At 37.3% G+C, this 20,012-nt stretch overlaps 1 protein-coding gene across 1 annotated transcript in view; it reads right to left on the bottom strand.

Annotated features, from left to right (window-relative positions):
- Positions 1-20,012, bottom strand: part of sorcs3a (sortilin related VPS10 domain containing receptor 3a) — a 390,307-nt gene that overhangs the window by 78,555 nt on the left and 291,740 nt on the right. Inside the window, exons 8-9 of the mRNA XM_057842965.1 lie at positions 18,371-18,460; positions 13,219-13,398 (exon numbers count right to left, since the gene is read on the bottom strand). Of these exons, the coding sequence (XP_057698948.1) occupies positions 13,219-13,398; positions 18,371-18,460 (270 nt within the window). The remainder of the gene's footprint in view (positions 1-13,218; positions 13,399-18,370; positions 18,461-20,012) is intronic.

Genomic DNA, 20,012 nt, shown 5'->3' with positions numbered 1-20,012 from the left:
ATATATATATATATATATATATATATATATATATATATATATATATATATATATATACACTTGATACATTGGCAGTGTATCAAATACTTGTTCTCCCCACTGTGTGTGTATATATATATATATATATATATATATATATATATATATATATATATATATATATATATTTAGATATATATTTAGATATATATATATTTAGATATATATATATATATATTTATATTTAGATATATGTATATAATGTGCACTTTGGAATTATTTTTGTTCATTTACCTATGGTAGTTTACTTATAATATGAAAAAAATCAATTTTTGCATTATCGTCAAAATATATTCCATTTTAATGCGCATAATCTAAGTCATTTGTACTTATTATGGTTCATGTATGTTATTTATTTTTTTAATAATATATACTGGAAGTCCATATTTACATGATCTTCAATTTTAATTTATTGTACATTCCATGTTCTTATGTAGTTAAAATTGAGGTTTTCATGTGAGATGTGAGGAAATGAGGCAAAATAAAAATTAGAAGATGCAGGTTGGAGTTATTATTTAGTGTTTTTGTTAACTGTTATTTTGCACATCAATGAAAAAATACAATTTTGAATTAAATCAGGTTCTTAAGGATATCTTTACAGTAAGTGCAATGTAGTAGTCCAATGAATGTATAAAACCTGCTGTGTTTCATTGTGTGTTTTGAATATAACCGCATATGTAAAAGCAGTTTCTTTGCATTTCTGTAGTTTCAGGAGGTTTGACCACTCCCCCTTTCAAAAAAAAAAAAAAAAAAAAAAAAAAAAAAAAAAAAAAAATGGCTCCATGCCGACCTTTAAGTCAAGGAGTTCCGGCAACAAATTCTAGCCACTTTTACCACTGACTAAAATGTGATGTATTGGACAACTCAAACGCTCTACAATGGCACTGCGTTGGTGCTACTGGAAGCCCCTCCAAATATTTGCAAGTTGTTTCTTCAGCAGCTGTTCAAACTGTCAAAAAATAGAAAAGGCAGACTGCTTGCTGTCTCAAAATTTTCCCAGGGATAGAAAACCTTATTTGATGGAGAGAAAAATGTCTGTGCCGCGATCTGTTGAATTCTTATTTCTATACTGTATTACTAAAATTATTTGCTCACCCATCCAAATGATAAGAATCAGGTGTCCTAATGACTTGGCCTGGCCACGGGTGTACAAACTCAAGCACCCAGGCCTGCAGACTGTTTAGACAAACATTTGTGAAATAATGTATCGCTCTCAGGAGCTCAGTGAATTCCAGCGTGGAACTATCATAGGATGCCACCTGTGCAACAAATCCAGTTGTGAAATTTCCTCAGTCCTAAATGTTCCGCGGTCAACTGTCAGCTTTATTAAAGAAAATGTAAGAGTTTGGGAACAACAGCAACTCAGCCATGTAAACTGACAGAGAGGCGTCAGCAAATACTCAGGCACATAGTGTAAAGAAGTCGCAGACTTTCTGCACAGTCAAATCCTGCTGATCTTTTCATGTTTTTCTGACTCGAGTGAGGCATAAAATTGACAGTCTAAATGGGACAGGTCCCATAAAAGTGGAGCAATTCAAATCTGATCTAGGTCACTTTCATATGTGGTTAAAATCCGATCTGGGCCACATTTTTCAAGAATGTGGCTGCGGTTTGAGCTGTCAAGTCTCCCAAATCGGAGTTCACGCAGAAATTACGTCAGCAAAGAGCGAGAGAGGCATGGAGGATGGCAGCGATGGAGCTGTACATTGCGTGAGTGCCTTGCTTGAACTCGGCTTTTAGGGAATAGGTGGGCTTGACAAAAGTCTTAAAAAAATAAAATGAGGCGAGAAAAAGGATAAGCTTGACATCGCTCAGTTTTCTTTCTTTGCATCAAATGAGCAATATTTCAGTATTGCTTAAATGGCCAAGAGTCGGGGAAAACTGACCGTATGTGTGTGCGTCATGCACGCACAGTGCGTGCATGCATTCTATCAATCCATATAAACTTTAAATATAAGACTAAACGGCCAATATTTATGTTTTTTATTTGTGTCTTCTTTTGGAAATCATAATATGATCTTCCTAGAATGACGTAGAGCCAGCATGTGTAGTCATTTGTTTTGATGCTTCTGCACATGCGGGTCCGTTTACTCAGTGCGTGTTAGTGCGCATGCGTAATACATGAACAGGCTCAATGGAAAAAAGGCAGTCTGAACAGGCACGCCAAAAACAGGTATGACGAAAAATCGAAACTGTGCATCAGGACCTGCAGTCTGAACCTAGCCATAGTTCCTGTGAAAGGAACTTTGAATGCTTCATGATACCAACACATAGTGGACAATTCTGTGCTTTTATTTTTAAAAAATGTAACCTATAGAACTTGTTTGAATAAATAATAGTGCCCCCTGACACACTGAGTTCCTAAATAAAAACATAAATAAAACATCGATAACCATTATACAATCTTAAAATTATGAATTAACAAGCAAAACTGTAAGCTTTGAATCCTTAGCAGCAAGAATCTGAAACTGACAAATGTAATGATCTAAGTTTAAAGTTTTTTAGCCCGAGAGATGAACATATGAGATTTCTGATGAAAAAGTGTATACTGTATCTGTTTGCAATGACATTATAGTGGTACCTCAACATACGATAGCATCGTAAAACGATCCTTTCGACATCCGATGTAAAATTTTACTCGTCATTTGTCTCGACATATGACGGCATGCTCGAAATACGAAAATTTACAACAGTGTCGCAATTTCATTGTTTTCCCGCATGACGGCAGATTTTCTTGTGCGAGAAATTGACATGGGTCCTACGTAGGTTAGTGCAGGTGATAAAAAAGGAAAAAGTTTACGCTTACAATTGAAATTAAGAAGGTAATGATGGAAAAATATGAGCGTGGTGTGCGTGTCAGCGAACCGGCTTGACAATATGGCTGGAGTATGTCTACAATGTTGATGGTCCTCCTCCGACCTCTGTTCGCCAGTCTTTATTAGTTAACCCTTGAGAGTTGAAGGACGCGCCGTCTTTGAAGCGCCCTCACGCTTTAATTACGTCACCCACATGCCGTTGGTTGGTCTCGTTTTAAAGTGCGGAAGTTGCGGTTTACTCTCGTTATTATTTGAAGTCAATCGACCAACTAGAACGTGAGATATTGTCCTTTAAGTTTTATAGTTTTATTATCCTCTCAAAAAAACATTAAAACGCTGCATGGATCATTTGTTTATGTCTATATTTCCATCATTTCTTGTCCTTTTTCAAAACGGAAGCTCCATGAAAAAAACACAAATCAAACGAACCCTTTCGAAGTCACAGTGGAAGCACAAAATGCGTTTTTTTTAATAAATATAACTGCCGTGCGAGGTTCTACCGAACGAGAGGGAGGAGTGTTCTGAAGCAGCGAGGTGGCGAGCGACGGCCGTTTGGATCGAGCAGCGACTTTGTGTGACTTTGAGAATGAACGGAAAACTAAATTTAGCGCAAGCAATTGTGCTTTTTGATCAACTTGAGGAAGAGGATGGTCCAAATTTGTCATCATCGGAAGTCCTCGAGTGAAGATAGTGACGGATTTGAACACGTGGGTCATGCCATCGACGACCAGAGGTAAGCCAACTCACTCTTTTTTTTTTTTATGCTGAAAAAGTTTCTTTTGAAAGTTTCTTTTGATATTGCAAAACAAAGTTAATTTTGATGCAATATAAGTGTGTGTTTGTGTATATAATAATGTGCATATCAGATCAAAGTCGTACGTGCACTGTGGGTATCCCAGGCAGGAATTTATAATTTGCTGTGTTCTTCTTTCTATATGAAGATTAGGGATGTAGCACATATTCAGCTATGGTATTCTTTCTATTGTCATACATATAGATTTCCATTATTATTTATTGCTGTATATATTTTTATTTTATACTTTATTATTTTCATAAATACTGACTTTTTTTCATGTACATTTATAGTGACAATGAAAGTAAAGTGAAATGAAAATGGAAGGGTGGAAGGGTGGAAAGAGGACCGACACCCCATGGAAGTGTGAGCTGTGTGATGTAGCCCTGTGTCTAATTCCAGGACGAAACTGCTTTTCGGAGTGGCATGCCTGAAAAAAATTTAACTTGTTTATTGTAAATATTTTTGAAAATACTTTTTTTCCCCCAATTTTATATATATATATTTTTTCCCACAATCAGTCTTCTCAATTTGTGTATATAAATGTGTGTTCAAGAAGCTTGATTGTGTGTACATAGTTTTCATCAGGTGATGGGCCACAATACCTAAACTCATAAAGAGATGGCCTCTAAATACTTTTTGTGTTAGATGGTATATATTTTTTCACTGTTCTTCACTGTTTGGTCTGCTGTATATAACCTGTTTTGACTAGAGCATGTATAAAGGCAAAAAACGCCTATGGCTATACCTGTTGTTTATGTTGAATTGTCAAATATAAGACTATTGATTCTAATTTTTTTTGGTTGAATGTTCATCCTAACATGTTGAATAAATATTACAAAGTTTCAAAACGGTTCGTTACGCATGTTTGGTTGTCAATTGGACATCAATATTAAAACTTTTGACAACGATTTTGGAATTTTTGGTCTTTTTGGGCCCAAAATGATGATTTATAATTGGTCAGTGAAGGAAACAACAGTTTGGACATGAAGTTCAAGGTGTCAAAAAAAAAGGGACCAAACCAGGCCATTGTAAACAATTCTTTCTTTGAAATATAAAGGCAACTTCAAAGGCATGCAAAATCAGGCAAAATAGGCCTAGACCTTAAAGGGTTAAGGTGACAATTATCATTATTGTAACATCGGCAAGGAAGTCGCCAGCTTCGTCAGGTTTTAAATCATTTATTTCGGAACTTGTGCAACACAAAGCAGCTACTGTCCGCCGTAGGCGATGCCAACAACAGCACATGAAAAGAGAAAGTAAAAACTTTCCACTCTTTTGCACCTCTCTTATTCTCCAGAGTCACAGTTTTGAATGCTCTCAGGAACAGCTGTTCCTGAACCACATAAGAACCCATTTCATTACAATATTATTATTATTATATTAATGTTATTATTCCAATTTGTATTCACAATTTATTTGTTTTGGTATGTGTAATTGCTATTTGTAATCGTACCTACCATATTTATGAGGATTTAGCATAGGTTTTTGTGCTGTGGAACGAATTAATGCAATTATAATGTATTCTGATAGGAAAATCCTGCTCGACATAGGACCATTTCAACTTATACTGTATACCAGGTCCTGGAACAAATAACATTTGTATGTAGAGGTACTACTGTATCTAGCTGATTTTCTTATGTGGAGGTTCAACATTCTTTGTTGGATTATGCCGTATCAAGTGGCTTAAAATATCCGTGCAGCAGTATCTATACAACTTTGGATTCATCCACCTGCCTATGTCCATTGGTAACTTTAATGGGGAATCCAAAAAGTGTTCCCCGCGCTGCCATCGATTCTAGCGTCTCCCGCCGGGAGCAGCCTGGGCGTCCATTGCAACAGCGCCAGCTGCTCAAGGCAGGCCCGCCTATGAGTAGTGAAATAAAAAGAAGCCCCGAGCGTCCAACACTTAAGGTGTCCGTGAAGCAACTCTCTAAGTTGATTCCGCACTTAGCGCTCAGCTTGCGCTAATAATTGATTTTATGCAGTAAAAAGTGCATACAACTAAAACGGTACGTAAGTGAACTGAACCTAAAATGCAAAACTGAAACGGTTCAATACATCCACGTGAACCGTTACACCATTACTGACTATTGCCCATAGCTGGGATATGCTTCAGTACCAGTGGCGCATGCTGGACTTTCAATTAGGAGAAGCTCAAAGTGTGTCCGCCTGAAGTGTGAGTGCTTTGTGATGGTGGAAGGGCTCAGCACCACCCGCTGCTCAGTAGGGACAGAAAATGCAGAGCGATAAAAGTCAGTCTCCGAACGCAAGCAGCTACGAATAAATAAATAGATTAAAAAAAAAAAATAGAAGCACAATCTTTCCCTAGTCATTTTTAACAGATCACTAGGTCGCATGTCACTAGGATGATTAGGAAAGTCTCCAGTTCAACTAAGAATAACAGAATGAAAATTGAAAAATGCTACCACAGACATTTCCACCACAATATCGTTGATTCGTTCATTTCGCTGTCAATCAAAAAGAGATTCCGCTTCAAGAAGATCATCAATTCATTATGCATGAAGTGCGTAGTCCAGGCCGGCCGAGCCCCGCCCATTGCCCATAGACCCCCGTAGACGCTGAGCGTCCGATGGGCGGAATAAACCCAACCTTTAGCTAATGACTTGTCTCGTTTCACTGGAGAGGAACAATGACTTCAAGTAAAACTTGAGTCAAGACGCAGTCGGCACTCTTTAAAGGGAACCTCGGACTGTAGGCCTTTAAGCGGGCTGATGTGTGCATACGGGAAACTCTAGTATACCTCAGAAGTGGAACGGTCCTTGGATATCTCCCAGATTTTATTATTATTATTATTTTTTTTTTTATCAAGTTTTGAAATAAGGCTAAATGACAGAAATAACTAGCGGTTTTCTAAGTAGTTTTATTCTGAACTCCGACATCATTTTTACATCATAATGATTTAGTTTGGGTCTAGGGGTGCTCCAGTGTCTCTCTAAAGTGGACCTGTTGTCGAATAGGTCACTGTTTTTTTCATATATTTAATAAAGGGACTTGCGCTCTGAAGCCACCTCATTGCATTTTGAAGCCAGCGCATTGCATAACCGTAATGCACATAATGCAAACAATAATCCAAATGAGGGGCGGCTGGTTTGACTTCGTTTTTACGAGTGGAGGCTGGCTTGACCGCAATTCAAAATTATCGAAAACTCTTTGATCAACATCTTGATCTGACAGAGCTGAGATGATGCCAATAACGTTAATTAATTGCTCTGTTTTGTAAGACACGTACTCAGGGTCCAAATGTCCTGCTTCAATTTGTTCTGAGAAATCTAACATGTCCCGAGAGAGCTCATGCAAAATCTCAGATAACGCCGCCATGTTGGAAGGAAATAGGACGAAGCAATCGCCTATTACTCGATCAACTCAAACCCTGCCTAGTTTATGCCCGCCCACCGGGTTTGATGAGCCAATGACAGATAAAATTATTTCATGCGGCCACACGGGAAACAAGAGTGCAAGAATGAAATAAATAAAAAGTGAAATAAATAAATGTTGAAATAAATAAGTAAAAATCGAAATAAATGTTGAAATAAATAAATATAAATTGAAATAAATAAATAAGAATTGAAATAAATAAATATGAATCGAAATAAATAAATATAAATTGAAATAAATAAATAAAAATTGAAATAAATAAATAAAAATTAAAATAAATAAATATAAATTGAAATAAATACATAAAAAAATATATATAAAATTAAATCAATATTAAAATGAATAAATAAATATTGAAATAAAAGCATTTTAATGACACTTTTAATTATTTATTTAATTGTGTATTTATTTATTGAATTTTTGCACTCTTGGTCCTCCATACTCATAAGCCACAATTATTATCTTTTACTAAAATATGTTGTTAGATACACGTAAGACGTAAGACAACCAGAGGATACAATATGTAAGAAAGACAGGGCATATGGTGGTAAAGGACAGCTTGTTGAAACAGGACTATGTCATTGTCACTGGCGTAAAGCAATGCACACAAGAAAAAGGTGTCGATAAAAAAGCTAACTCTGGATCAGGTCGGCTCTTTTTTAGACCTCGACACTCAAGCTTTAACTGAACATTTGTATGTTCTTCCACATCTTTACCAGTGAAGTTAGCACAAGGGACATCATTTTTGGACAGAATTGGTAGGTGTAGCTCAGTAAACATCTCGTTTGTACACTATTTAATTGCGTCTAGCATGAGGGACAAACGCGAGTTTGGCCCCCGAGCAGTAGTTGCTAACTTCATGAATATTAAGGAGCAAAGGTGACGTGTTACATGTGGTACGCTATTCAAATATATTTTATGTTTGCGCTTTTGTACCTTTTGAAGCAAAAGATAAAACCGCGTCGACTCCATTGCTTTGAGTGGGCGGGTATGTTGTCTTCCAGTCTGAGGAGGTTATTGTCAAGGAGGGGCATCTTCACTGCACTGCCCCCTAGAGCCTGGCATAAATACTACATCATTTTCACGTGGATTTGCGACATACTGTAGTTCAAATGGAGACGAAAACATTTAAATGCAAACATGAAATTTGTCGTATTCTTAGAGTGTCACCATGTAAACAGCCCCTTAGAATAGGGATATCCAACCCTGGTCCTCGAGAGCACCTATCCAGCTTGTTTTCCAAGTCTCCCTCCTTTAACACACAGGAATCAAATGATCAGCTCATAAGCAAGCACGGCAGGATCCTGATAACGATCCTTATTATGTGAGTCAGGTATGATGGAGGAGGAAGACATGGACAACAAGCTGTCTCAACAAACTTGTCTCAGAAAATGAAAGAATGAATGAAAGGCAATTGTGCCTATATCTCGACGGAAACAACACTTTGTTTCGTTCTCAAAATTCTTAATATTTGTCTGATTTCAGTCACATCCATAATCAGGCATTCAGTCCATACCTGATTAAGGTGCAAAGGTAGTTTATCAGGTCCAATAAGCAATAACCACCTTGGGTTTCATGGCGTGTATCCACTTCTATAAAATGCTTAACTACAACAGGAGATGCTCACATTTTATCACAGAAGCACATACTGAATTGGAAAAATAATGGCCTTTTAAATTACAATAGTGCTAACAACTATGCTTGTCAATATGTCACCTTATCCTCTATGTCACGCTGGCTTGTGTTATGTGATAAACTAGGTAACGATGGGTTGTGAAAAAGATATTTCTTTTCTGCTGTAAATACTCATTTAAAAGCATACAGTAGATGTCTAACAAGCTAACAAGGTCATTATAAGTCCAGAGGCCATTGAGGTGAGCCTCATTAAGCATCATCTTTATACTGTGTACATGGCAAGAGGAGAACCACAGCAACAGAAAAGAGACAAGCCACAGCAAATACACCTTGGAGCAGTTTTCATATAGTAGATGATCACCCGGGACTGCCTGGGTGATCATCTTGCAGTCACTATGTATGTGGGGAATTTGTAAAAGCAACACTATGTCTTTGTAACTTCTTTTTTCATATGATTCGGTTTCCAATATTTTCCACGACACAATTATTTTTCAGTTTTCAAACCCATTTCTGCTGGGTTTTCATAACTTAGAAACTGGTCAATACCAAACGGTTGGCCTACCTACCCAAGTTACTAAGGCATTCATTATCTAGAATCAACAAGCGTCGCACGTCCATATGCATACAGTAGTTTTTTGTGGAGTTTGGTAACATCTTGTCATGCTGCTTTGCAATGTAGCATCGGTTTTTGACACTACTGTTCTTTTGTTTACAATATGGTTAATTATTTTTATTTATTTATTTAATAGGGACAGTGCACATTGATGAACATTTAAAAGATGTAAATATGTCAGATTGTAGCAAAAATGATAATTTACATCCGCAGTCTGTAGGCTGGTACACAAAGACACACACACACACACAAAAGAACATAACATTACAATAAAACAGCACAACAGAATAGGTTGCTAACTTAATTCAGTGATTGCAGGACTGGTTTACTTTCAACCACTGCTTGAGCTGAGTTTTGAAGGTTCGTGTTGTGGGACACTCCCTGATGGCAAGTGGATTTCACTGGCCTTTAAAGAGAGAGAATTGTGACCCTGGTCCTAATACCGCTGTGAGCCCTTATTTTAAAAATGTCCGACATGGGAGTCAATGTAACACCTTGTATATTAGACAAGCCGTTTTACAAATTTAAAAGTTCTCAAGGCTCAATAAATAATATTTTAAAATGTTACAAACATGGAATGACATTGGGTTTCTGGCAAAGACCTTTTACAATTTTTGTAGAGTTATTCTATGTTACTGCATGTATTTGCACCTGCCAGTTGCCAACATGTAATGAAATATTGAATGTGTGATAAAAACAATTGAGTGTAGAAACATTCTAGCAGCCCAAGTGTTATAAAAAGATCTCATTTGTTTAAAACTGTTCAGGTTGAATTTCGCTGTATTACATATTCTTTTAATATGGCTTTTAAAAGACAGCGTTGAATCATGTGTCACTGCAAGATACTTGAATTCAGAGACAATTTGTAGTTCCTGTCCTCCTGAAAATACACCTGAATGTTTGATGTCCAAAGGGTTTTTTGTAAACATCATACAGTTAGTTGTGTTTAGTAGGAGGCAAGATTTGTTGAGCCAATCATTTATAGCAGACATGTCCAAAGTCTGGCCCAGGGGCCAAATGCGGCCAGTGGTCAAATTTCATCCAGCCCCCAGCCTCTGCCATAAAATCAATAACGTCTGGCCCGCACACAGACTTAATAAATTGGTCAGCAGTACTGCTACCAGCATATGAAGTAGCTTACACACTAAATGCTGCTCCTCATTTACCCACTAAAAGGCAGCAGCACTCTAAGCAACATTACTCACCCTGTGTGACCCTTTACTTCCAATTTTCTAAAATGGCGACAATCAATAACAAAAAAAAAAAAAAAAAAAAAAGAAAGTTGACTGCGACGGCCAACGCTTCAAGGATAGGTAGAAATTGGACTATGTCTTCAATAAAATACGCAACTGTGTCTGCCTCATTTGCAGAGAGACAGCCGCTGTTTTTAAAGAGTTCAATGTGAGGATATTACCAAACAAGACACGCTGACATGTACGACAAGGAAGGTCCGCAGCGAGAAATTGAAGCAACTTGAAGTATTTCGCAAGAGCCTGAGAGTTGAAAGACAACGCTACAAAGGCTAGTTGCGAGATTGTTGAAATTATTAATTAAAAAAATAATAATAAAGCAAATGTGACACACAGAATGGCTTGCAAATATTTGCTTAAATATATTGTTCTACGTAAGGACGTCAGCCAAGGTCGGCCCCCCACATTTTTACCACACCAAATCTGGCCACCAAAAAGTTTGGACACCCCTGATTTATAGGAACCATAGCTAATGAGAGAGCAGAAGCTGTGTCTTGAGTATGTGTACGAGTATATGTATATATTGTATGTGTACACGTATGAGCTCGAACTGTATGTTTCATCTTTTGTACTGTATATTTCACTTTACACATTTCTGACATTGACTAAGGACAAATGCGAGTTTGCAGGGTTGGATGGGTTCAGCGCCTCATCACAAGTGGCTGTTGAGGCTATCCCACAAGTTCAAATTCATTGGAAACACTTAGAAACTTTTATGTGCTGTTAGTGGATAGGCCTACGCAAACTAATTATGACTCACTGGCAATAATCATTGTGTTAGTGTCATTCAGTGTTGTTTTTGTCAACGATGACTATAACGAAAATATTTCGTCAACAAACAATTTTTTCATGACGATGACGACATGATTACAAGCTAAAAATGTGTTTTGGGTGACTTAAACATAACAAGATGAATGTCAGTTTCCGTCTGACGAGACGAGAATGAGATGGAAATGAGTAATAGTTTCCGTCAAAATTTCACAATGTGTGACATTTTATGTGTAATTAGCCTGCATGGAAGCAGTGTCTGGTTGTGTCACTCGTGATGTGCTGCGCCCCTCCCCGCCCCGACTCACCAGTGTGTCCTCTCCTCTGCAGTCTCAAGGCTTGCACACACATAGGCCTATACACATTAAGATTTGCGTTTGTATTGACCAGAGAAAATATGCAATGTTGCTTTAGCCTTAGCATTAGGCTAATGCTAACAGCGAGCGTCCTCTTAAACTCTCGGTCAACTTTTTATTAGCATACAGTTCGTGGTGTCCAGATAGGCATAATTAATTGATGGTAGCTCTGCCTGTAATATGAAATCAAGCATTAATGTTATTCATTTGAATTTTTTTAATGGGGTTCAATGGCACCGCACAGCCCAAACTGTTTGCCATCGACACAGTTCAAATACTGAAATGTCTGGAATTCTCGTGTGACGCAGGGAATCTTTTGAATGACCCCTCAAATATACCGTTCACGCCAAAACATTGTTCTTTTTTAAATGTACTGTATCTAATCGTGCAATTTTTATCCAGTTCACATAAATCATACATCACAAATTTCAGGAAGGTAAGAGGCATAAAAGTTGTATCCAGAATTTGCCAAAAACCTACGGCTTTTCCGATTCGTTTCTCATGGGCTGCCATTGCCATATACCGAATGTTGTTCCATTCATGACCCAAATTTCCCATTCATTTTCAATAGCAGAGAAATATGGGTTGTTCTAATTTTTTACCAAAAACTTACCATTACAGCCCATTGACATTCAACTGGCGCCCAAGTAAGTTGATGCCATTGACAGCCACACACGTCCATGCCAATGACAGCCATGTACGTCCTTGCCAATGACGGCTATGTACGTTGATACCATTGACAGCCATGTATGTCAATTCTATTGGTGCCAATGTACTTGGATTCCAATGACAGCCATGCACGTTCATGCCATAAACACCAATGTATGTCCATGCCATTGACGGGCATGTACGTCAAAATATCAACAGGAAATGACCTGATATCTAAAGGAAGCGACCCTGAAATGTCCCCAAATTAACAGGAAGTGGCCTGAAATCAGCAGGACATGACCCTACGGGGTTTACATGCGAAAACAAAGCTACCATCACAATTTTTGCAGAAATTGCATTTTCTAGTGGAAAATAATGTAAAGTTTTTATGCTGAATATGTATTATCACCAAGTTGGCGTTGTCCTAGGAGATGCTACAATATGTACTCGTCTGTCAATGTTCATTCGAAATAGTTGGAAACCTTTTTTTATTTTTTTTAAATTATTATTTTTTTAATTTTACAGATGGAATAAAATTTCGTCAACAAAAACTTGACAAAGACAAACACATTTTTAGATGACTAAAATGTGACTAAGAAGATTAAAAATGGCTGCCAAAACCACACGGGTGTCAATGTGTATAATTGGTAGATCCTATTAATGAACAATTTTTCAGGAAAATTTCAGTATATTAATATATTTAGCATCTGAAAGATTAAAAAAAATATATTAGAAACATCAATTTTGTACCATTTCCTACAATTTAAATAGTGTTGTGCAAATGATTTGAGGTATAGTGAGCCACAGAATGTAGTAAAATGATAAAAGTCCTTTTAATTCTCAATAGATTAAATCGCTGAGAATTTTCTTCCATTAAAGACCAATTACATTATGAGCCTACCTCATACAAATCCAGCATCTGGTTCCCTCCCATGCCTTTAGTAGTCTTGACATTTTCCATGGCCAAGGTGAAGTAGATGCCTCTAGTGTCAGACAGGTAGAGGTTATAGGTGTCATTCTGGTTCCACTCTTGCACTGCTGCAAATACCTGCTTTTCATCTGTGCTGACAATGTGTAAATCCTATCAGGGAGCAGGAAAAGATTAAGAGGAGTTATGACCAGAGGGAGAAGAGGGTTAAGATTAGAACATTCTGACCCAGTGCGACTGCTCGTGGCATCACTGATGTGCTGTGAATATATACAGTTAATGAAAAATTGCACAGTATATTGTGCACAGTAGCCTGTGCCATAAATCAATTTCTGATGCAATATGAAGTATGGCTTTCAAAAAACAGCACCCAGGTACTAGTGTTGGGTGTAAAAGTAACACGTTACTGTAATAAAAGTACTCATCACAGTAACAAGTATTGTATGGCATTACACTTTTAAAAAAAGTAATATTTTACAAGTTCGTTACTTGCGTTACTTGCTGGTACAGGTCACTATGACAGAATTAGAACACTTGGAAAAAATATTTTTCATTAATGTTATAAAAAAAAAATCATTATTCATAGGAGGAGTTTGACTTTTGTTGGTGGGGGTGTCAAAACATGTTGACGAAATGCAGTGTCAGCAATAAAATTAATTTACAGTAAATATATTGTATATTGTGGCAACCCAGTGGTGAGTTCCACAGGGCTCGCCACAGAGGTTTGGCACCTTGGACAGCAACGCCACCGGGAACACCATGAAAAGCACAAGAATCATCAGCACCCTGGAAAGCGACTCTGCAACCAATTGTCTGATTTGGCAACACATGGTCTCTAGTCGCCAATCAAGGGGCTCTCCCCAGCGTATGAAAGGAGAGAGAAAATTGCAACGGAAGTGTTTGATGGTGGTATATATATACATATATATATATATATATATATATATATATATATATATATATATATATATATATATATATATATATATATATATATATATATATATATATATATATATATATATATATATATATATATGTATACAGGTCTCTGAGATTTGAAGGGTGCCTACTCCAAACTGCCATTTTCAGATCTCTCCACAGGTATTCTATGGGATTGAGGTCTGGACTCATTGCTGGACACTTTAGAAGTCTCCAGTGCTTTCTCTCAAACCATTTTCTAGTGCTTTTTGAAATGTGTTTTGGGTTACGCCCTGCTGGAAGACCTATGACCTCTGAGGGAGACCCAGCTTTCTCACACTGGGCCCTATATTATGCTGCAAAATTTGTTGGTAGTTTTCAGGCTACATAATGCCATGCATACGGTTAAGCAGTCCAGTGCCAGAGGTAGCAAAGCAACCCCAAAACATCAGGGAAACTCCTCCATGTTTGACTGTGGGGACCATGTTCTTTTCTTTGAAGGCCTCATTTTTTTCCCTGTATACTCTATGTTGATGCCTTTTCCCAAAAAGCTCTATCTTTGTCTCATATGACCAGAGAACATTCTTCCAAAACGTTTTGGGCTTTCTCACGTAAGTCTTGGCAAACTCCAGCCTGGCTATTTTATGTCTCTGGGTCAGAAGTGGGATCTTCATGGGTATCCTACCATAGAGTCCCTTTTCATTCAAACACCGATGGATAGTATGGGCTGACACAGTTGTACCCTAGGACTGCAGGACAGCTTGAACTTGTTTGGATGTTAGTTGATTATCTTTATCCACCATCCGCAAAATCTTTTGTTGAAATCTCTCGTCAATTTTTCTTTTCTGTCCACATCTAGGGAGGTTAGCCACAGTGCCATGGGCTTTACACTTATTGATGACACTGCACACGGTAGACAAAGGAACATTCAGGTCTTTGGAGATGGACTTTTAGCCTTGAGATTGCTCATGCGTCCTCACAATCTTGCCTCTCAAGTCGTCATACACTTCTTTTGGCCTTATTTTCTCCATACTCATTGTGGTACACACAAGGACACAGGAGAGAGGTTGAGTCAACTTTAATCCATTTTAACTGGCTGCAAGTATGATTTAGCTATTTCCACCACCTGTTATGTGCAACTGGTAAGTAACAGGTGCTGTTAATTACACAAATTAGAGAAGCATCACATGATTTTTCAGCGGGTGCCAATACTTTTGTCCTCCCCATTTTTGGAGTTTTGTGTAAAATGGTAATGATTTATTTTTTTCCCATTGTATTTTGTGTTTTTTCATTGCTAGCAAAATAAATGAAATTATTACTACCAAAGCATTTGTAATTGCAATCATTTTCTGGGGGAAATTGAGCATTATCTGACAGAATTGCAGGGGTGCCAATACTTTTGACCAGCAGTGTAGTAGTGGATCCAATGTGTTGAGTGTTGCGACCACAAAGCTAAAAACCTGTGCTGACAGCCAACAACCACCCAATGCGGGCGAAGGCAGCCTAGGAAAAGCCGCCTGGGACACGGGCATGAAATGAGTTGCAGCCTTTATCTCTGTCACCACAATAGACAAACATAAGAGTATGTTAACATTTAATAACTGGTTGAGTCTTCTTTGGCAGCAGTAACCTCAATTTAACCTTTTTCTTGTTTGCAAATGCCCACCACAACATTTTGGAGGAATTTTTGATCACTCTTTTGTGGTAAACTATTTTAGCTCAGAAATACACTTTCTTGGGGACACACAAAAGCATCTCATTTGGGATGAAGTCCAAACTCCAGTAACTTTTTTTTTTTTTTTTTCTATTGAAGCGTTTCAATTGTTGATCGATGTCTGACCTTTATATTGTTGTTCCGTGGAACCACCTATCATAATTTAAGCTTCAGTTGGAAATCAAAAATTGTGAAGCTCTCCAGCAAAATTCCTTTATCTGTCAATGATAACAATGTGTTAGCAAAGCAATGTTGCCACCTAAACCATAATTCAAATTTGGGATGGGATTTTGGTAGTGTGCTGTGTTTTTTCTTCCCAAATAGCTTTGCTTGCTCTTTCCCAACCATCTGTCCACACAATAGTTAACAGTAGCACTGTTTAAAATCCAGGGACTGTTTCAATTTTTATTTTTTTGTTTGTAAAGGGAGTGAGGTAACTGGTATTCTCTGACTTCCAGTTTTGTTTAATGTTTTACTCTCTGTAGATTTATCAACAGAGATGTTATGGTATGTGCCAGAGATAAGGTATCTGTAAGACTTTGCTGACACTCTTGGATTTTTTCTTCACCTCATTGAGCATTCTACTGTACATTGTTCTGTAGCAGACACTCCAAGGTGATATGTGACAGTGCTGAACTTTTCTTCATCTATAGACTGTCTTATAATGGATTGATGTCATGTAGACATATTCTTAAACTATTTATTTAGATATCTCCAATAGGGAAAAAAACCCAAAAACAAACGTGCTACCTTAACTTATGAGTTCAATTCATTATGTGACTGAACTTGAAACATACATTCTATGCCATGAGCCAGACATATCTCACTGAGGCACGTGCCTGGTCTGAAGTGCCCCAGCATAAATTTTACCGGTAAAATAGATAAATAAATAAAATAAAATACTTCGGAGTCTACATAGCAGAATCTAAAGAATGTGACTAGTTAATATGGTTATTTTACTCTCGTCACTCCATATACACAATCTGCACATGGCTCCTTAATATGGTAATTTATGCATGTAATTTTGGCTGTGATAAGCATATGAGTTTACACTTCCACACTCTTGGGATATACAGTATTGTGCGTTCATGTGTATAGGGAGATCAAAGTTCCCAAGTTGGAAAATCGTTCTTATCTGTTTTAAAGTCGTAATGTGGGATAAAAATATGGTTGCGACAAGGAAGGGTAGCATATTTTAATGCGCCAACGATACATCACAAGTTGAGTGACTATTTGGTGCTTTTTTTGGACACCATGAAATAAAGATTCATTTTTTAAAATTAGTCCAACAATACCTGAATGCAACATCAATATTACGGTGCGTGTGCATTTTGCATCTTCCCACCTGCTTTACAAGTTAGTGCCAGATAAACTGCCTATCCTTGTTGTTCGTTTTTACCTTTGTGTTGATGTTTGTTTGGTTGCCTATTCCCATGAATTGTGAATTTAAATGGTTCATCTCTACTCTTTACGTATCAGGGAGTTAACTGCAGTAAACTACTCTGGTCGCAAACTGAAGTAGCAGATTAGGTGCCGTCTTTTAGCTAATTGGCTATGAACACACTGACAATTAAATGTCATTTGAGTGTAAAGCTCTCAATCAAGAGCTTTGTCTAATATTGTGTTAATCTGATATGTGGTATTTGAACTGTATCAATACTAATGCTATTTATTGCTATTTGTTTATATGACCAAAATGAATAGAATCAATCTGTATGAATGAGTTGCCTATCTTTGGGATGAAACCTCTAACAATTTTTGTATGCATGCTCGTCATTTCCAGCTGTTTTACAAGCATTTTATATGTTACTGCAGTCATGGTAATCTTTAAATTCTTGTTTAATTTCTATTTGACTCAAACAGAATTACTCTTGCAAATATATATTGGAAAGTTATTTGCTCACAGTAAGGCTAAATCAGCAAAGAGGTATGACAGATGTAAGCAAGGTAACCCACCTAGGCAACATAAACCACTTTTACAACTTACCAGGTGAGAAACACTGATTAATTGCATGACAGAGACAGTGATATAGCCCAATTTCTGTCCTGACAAAGTAGAGTAGCAGAGTGTAGGACGAGGTGAAGGAGAGATGGAAATTGATGAGCACGAGCAAAGGTGAATTGACTATAAACAAAAGATGTCCCAATTTTGATTTTGAAAACTGATGGCTGAAAAACAAAAAAGAAATGTCACATTTTATAGAATTTTTTAAATTTTAGGTTTCAGTGCATGTTGTTTCAAATGCTATTTCTGACTTTTTATGATAGATAAGTGCTAAGTAAAAAAAAAAAAAAAAGAAAATTGGTCACTCGCCAGTGCCCCGTTGTACCACAGTATTGTATTAGGTCTAGTGACGCTCCTGGCTGTCATCAATGCAAAAAGTGAGGGACATCTAAGGGACTGTCATACTTTTCCTGGCAAGTGCATTGACATACAGAATAAACTTGATTAAACAGTCACTAAATTACATAAAATTCACTCCAACCTACCTTTGGCAAGGAATATTTTGGAAGTTTGATTTGGATGAACTGGTCTCTCTTGTAGGAAACATAATAAGTAGCTCTTCCTGATGTAGGCACCTATAAAACAATATTTCAAGTTAAACACAATTTTGTAAACATAATTGTCATTTTGCTGAATATAAATGTACAAATAAAAAACTGTGAGTTTTTGTTGGTAAACCCTTAGACCAGAGATTAGCTTAGTATTGTATTTAATAAAACTGCTTAATATATGCTAAATTTGTTGTGTGCTAGCATTTTATTTCACTCCAACGAGCAGTCTTCTTTGAATTTCCTTTAACTGTGGCCTATTTGCGGTACTGCTTGAAGTCTACCAAGGAGAAACTGGTTTGCTCACTGAAAGGTCGATGCACACTTAGGATGAGAAAGTACAAGTAAGCATCATGGGTAGATTGTGTAGTTGGCTAGGGAAATCTGCACTCTAAAAACACCATCTCCCATTGCAATTATACATGCTCTTGTGAGGCACCTCCGCCACCCACATCCATGGCTCTGATTCTTCCAATAATGTAAAATGTATAATACATGATAATTATAATAATTTACTAATGAAGTAATTGCTATAATGATTCAGAGGGTTTAATGCATTATATTCATGTAATTATGAGAAATACTTGTATCTGTCTGTCTGTGCCTCAATCTGTCCACTGCACCCTAAAACTTAGATCAGTTCTTTAACAGCGAGGTAAAAGTGGACCATTTCCTTGTCCACCAAACTGACACTTGCATCTAGCGTCTTTGCAATGACACACCCTCGATAAGCAGCTACTCCTATCTTAGTGCCGAGCTGACTACCAAATTCTGAAACAAGTGACTTGGTTTGCTCTTGTACAAAACTCTGTTTTACATCAGATCACACCTGTGTGGCATCCAAATATAAGGCTCTAAATACATAACTTTAATCAAACATTGCAAAAGTGTTTTTTTTTTTCCAGATATCCTTGACATCTGGTGTCGTGTTTTGTGTACACTGAGCCGACCATATTTTTCTGGCAGAAAACTCATATATCTCAATCCTCTTTTTATAATTGTTTTGGGTGTGTATCGAGTACGAGCTTATTTAAGATTATACAGAGCCATTTGTAGCAATGACTTGGTTTGCATTCATAAGATGCTGTCTTCGGGAGGCACTTTGAGGATTCTAAAGTGGACTGGTAAATAAGCCTTAGGACAATCAATAGTGCAATTATTCTTTGTTGAGGGAAACATTTAAGTTCCATAATCAAGCCTCTGTTGCTGTCTGGGATATGCAGAGTCTAGACACATCTTTTGCACCCCTAACAACAGAACTTTGCAGTGCTGCATACCACTGTGTAAGGTCTCACACACATACATCCATACCAATCGGGTCAGAGCTGCTGGGGGTGAGGTTGAAACACAAGTGACAAGCAATTGTTTTATACTTGCTTAACCTTTTCACTACAGTATTACGCGCCTGAGACAAGTGTTTTGAGTTGTATGCAAAGACATAAGCAGATGCACCTAATTTTAAAAATAAAAACTTTTAGACTGCAAAACTGAATATATATATATTAAGTCTCTACAACTTTAACATCTGGCACCGCGACTGGCCACGAGCAGTAGCGTCCATAGACTGTATATACTGTAA

The sequence above is a fragment of the Corythoichthys intestinalis genome, chromosome 8 (genome assembly GCF_030265065.1).
Source record: "Corythoichthys intestinalis isolate RoL2023-P3 chromosome 8, ASM3026506v1, whole genome shotgun sequence".
Taxonomy (NCBI): Eukaryota; Metazoa; Chordata; class Actinopteri; order Syngnathiformes; family Syngnathidae; genus Corythoichthys; species Corythoichthys intestinalis.
This window is presented reverse-complemented; position numbering and strand designations above follow the sequence as displayed.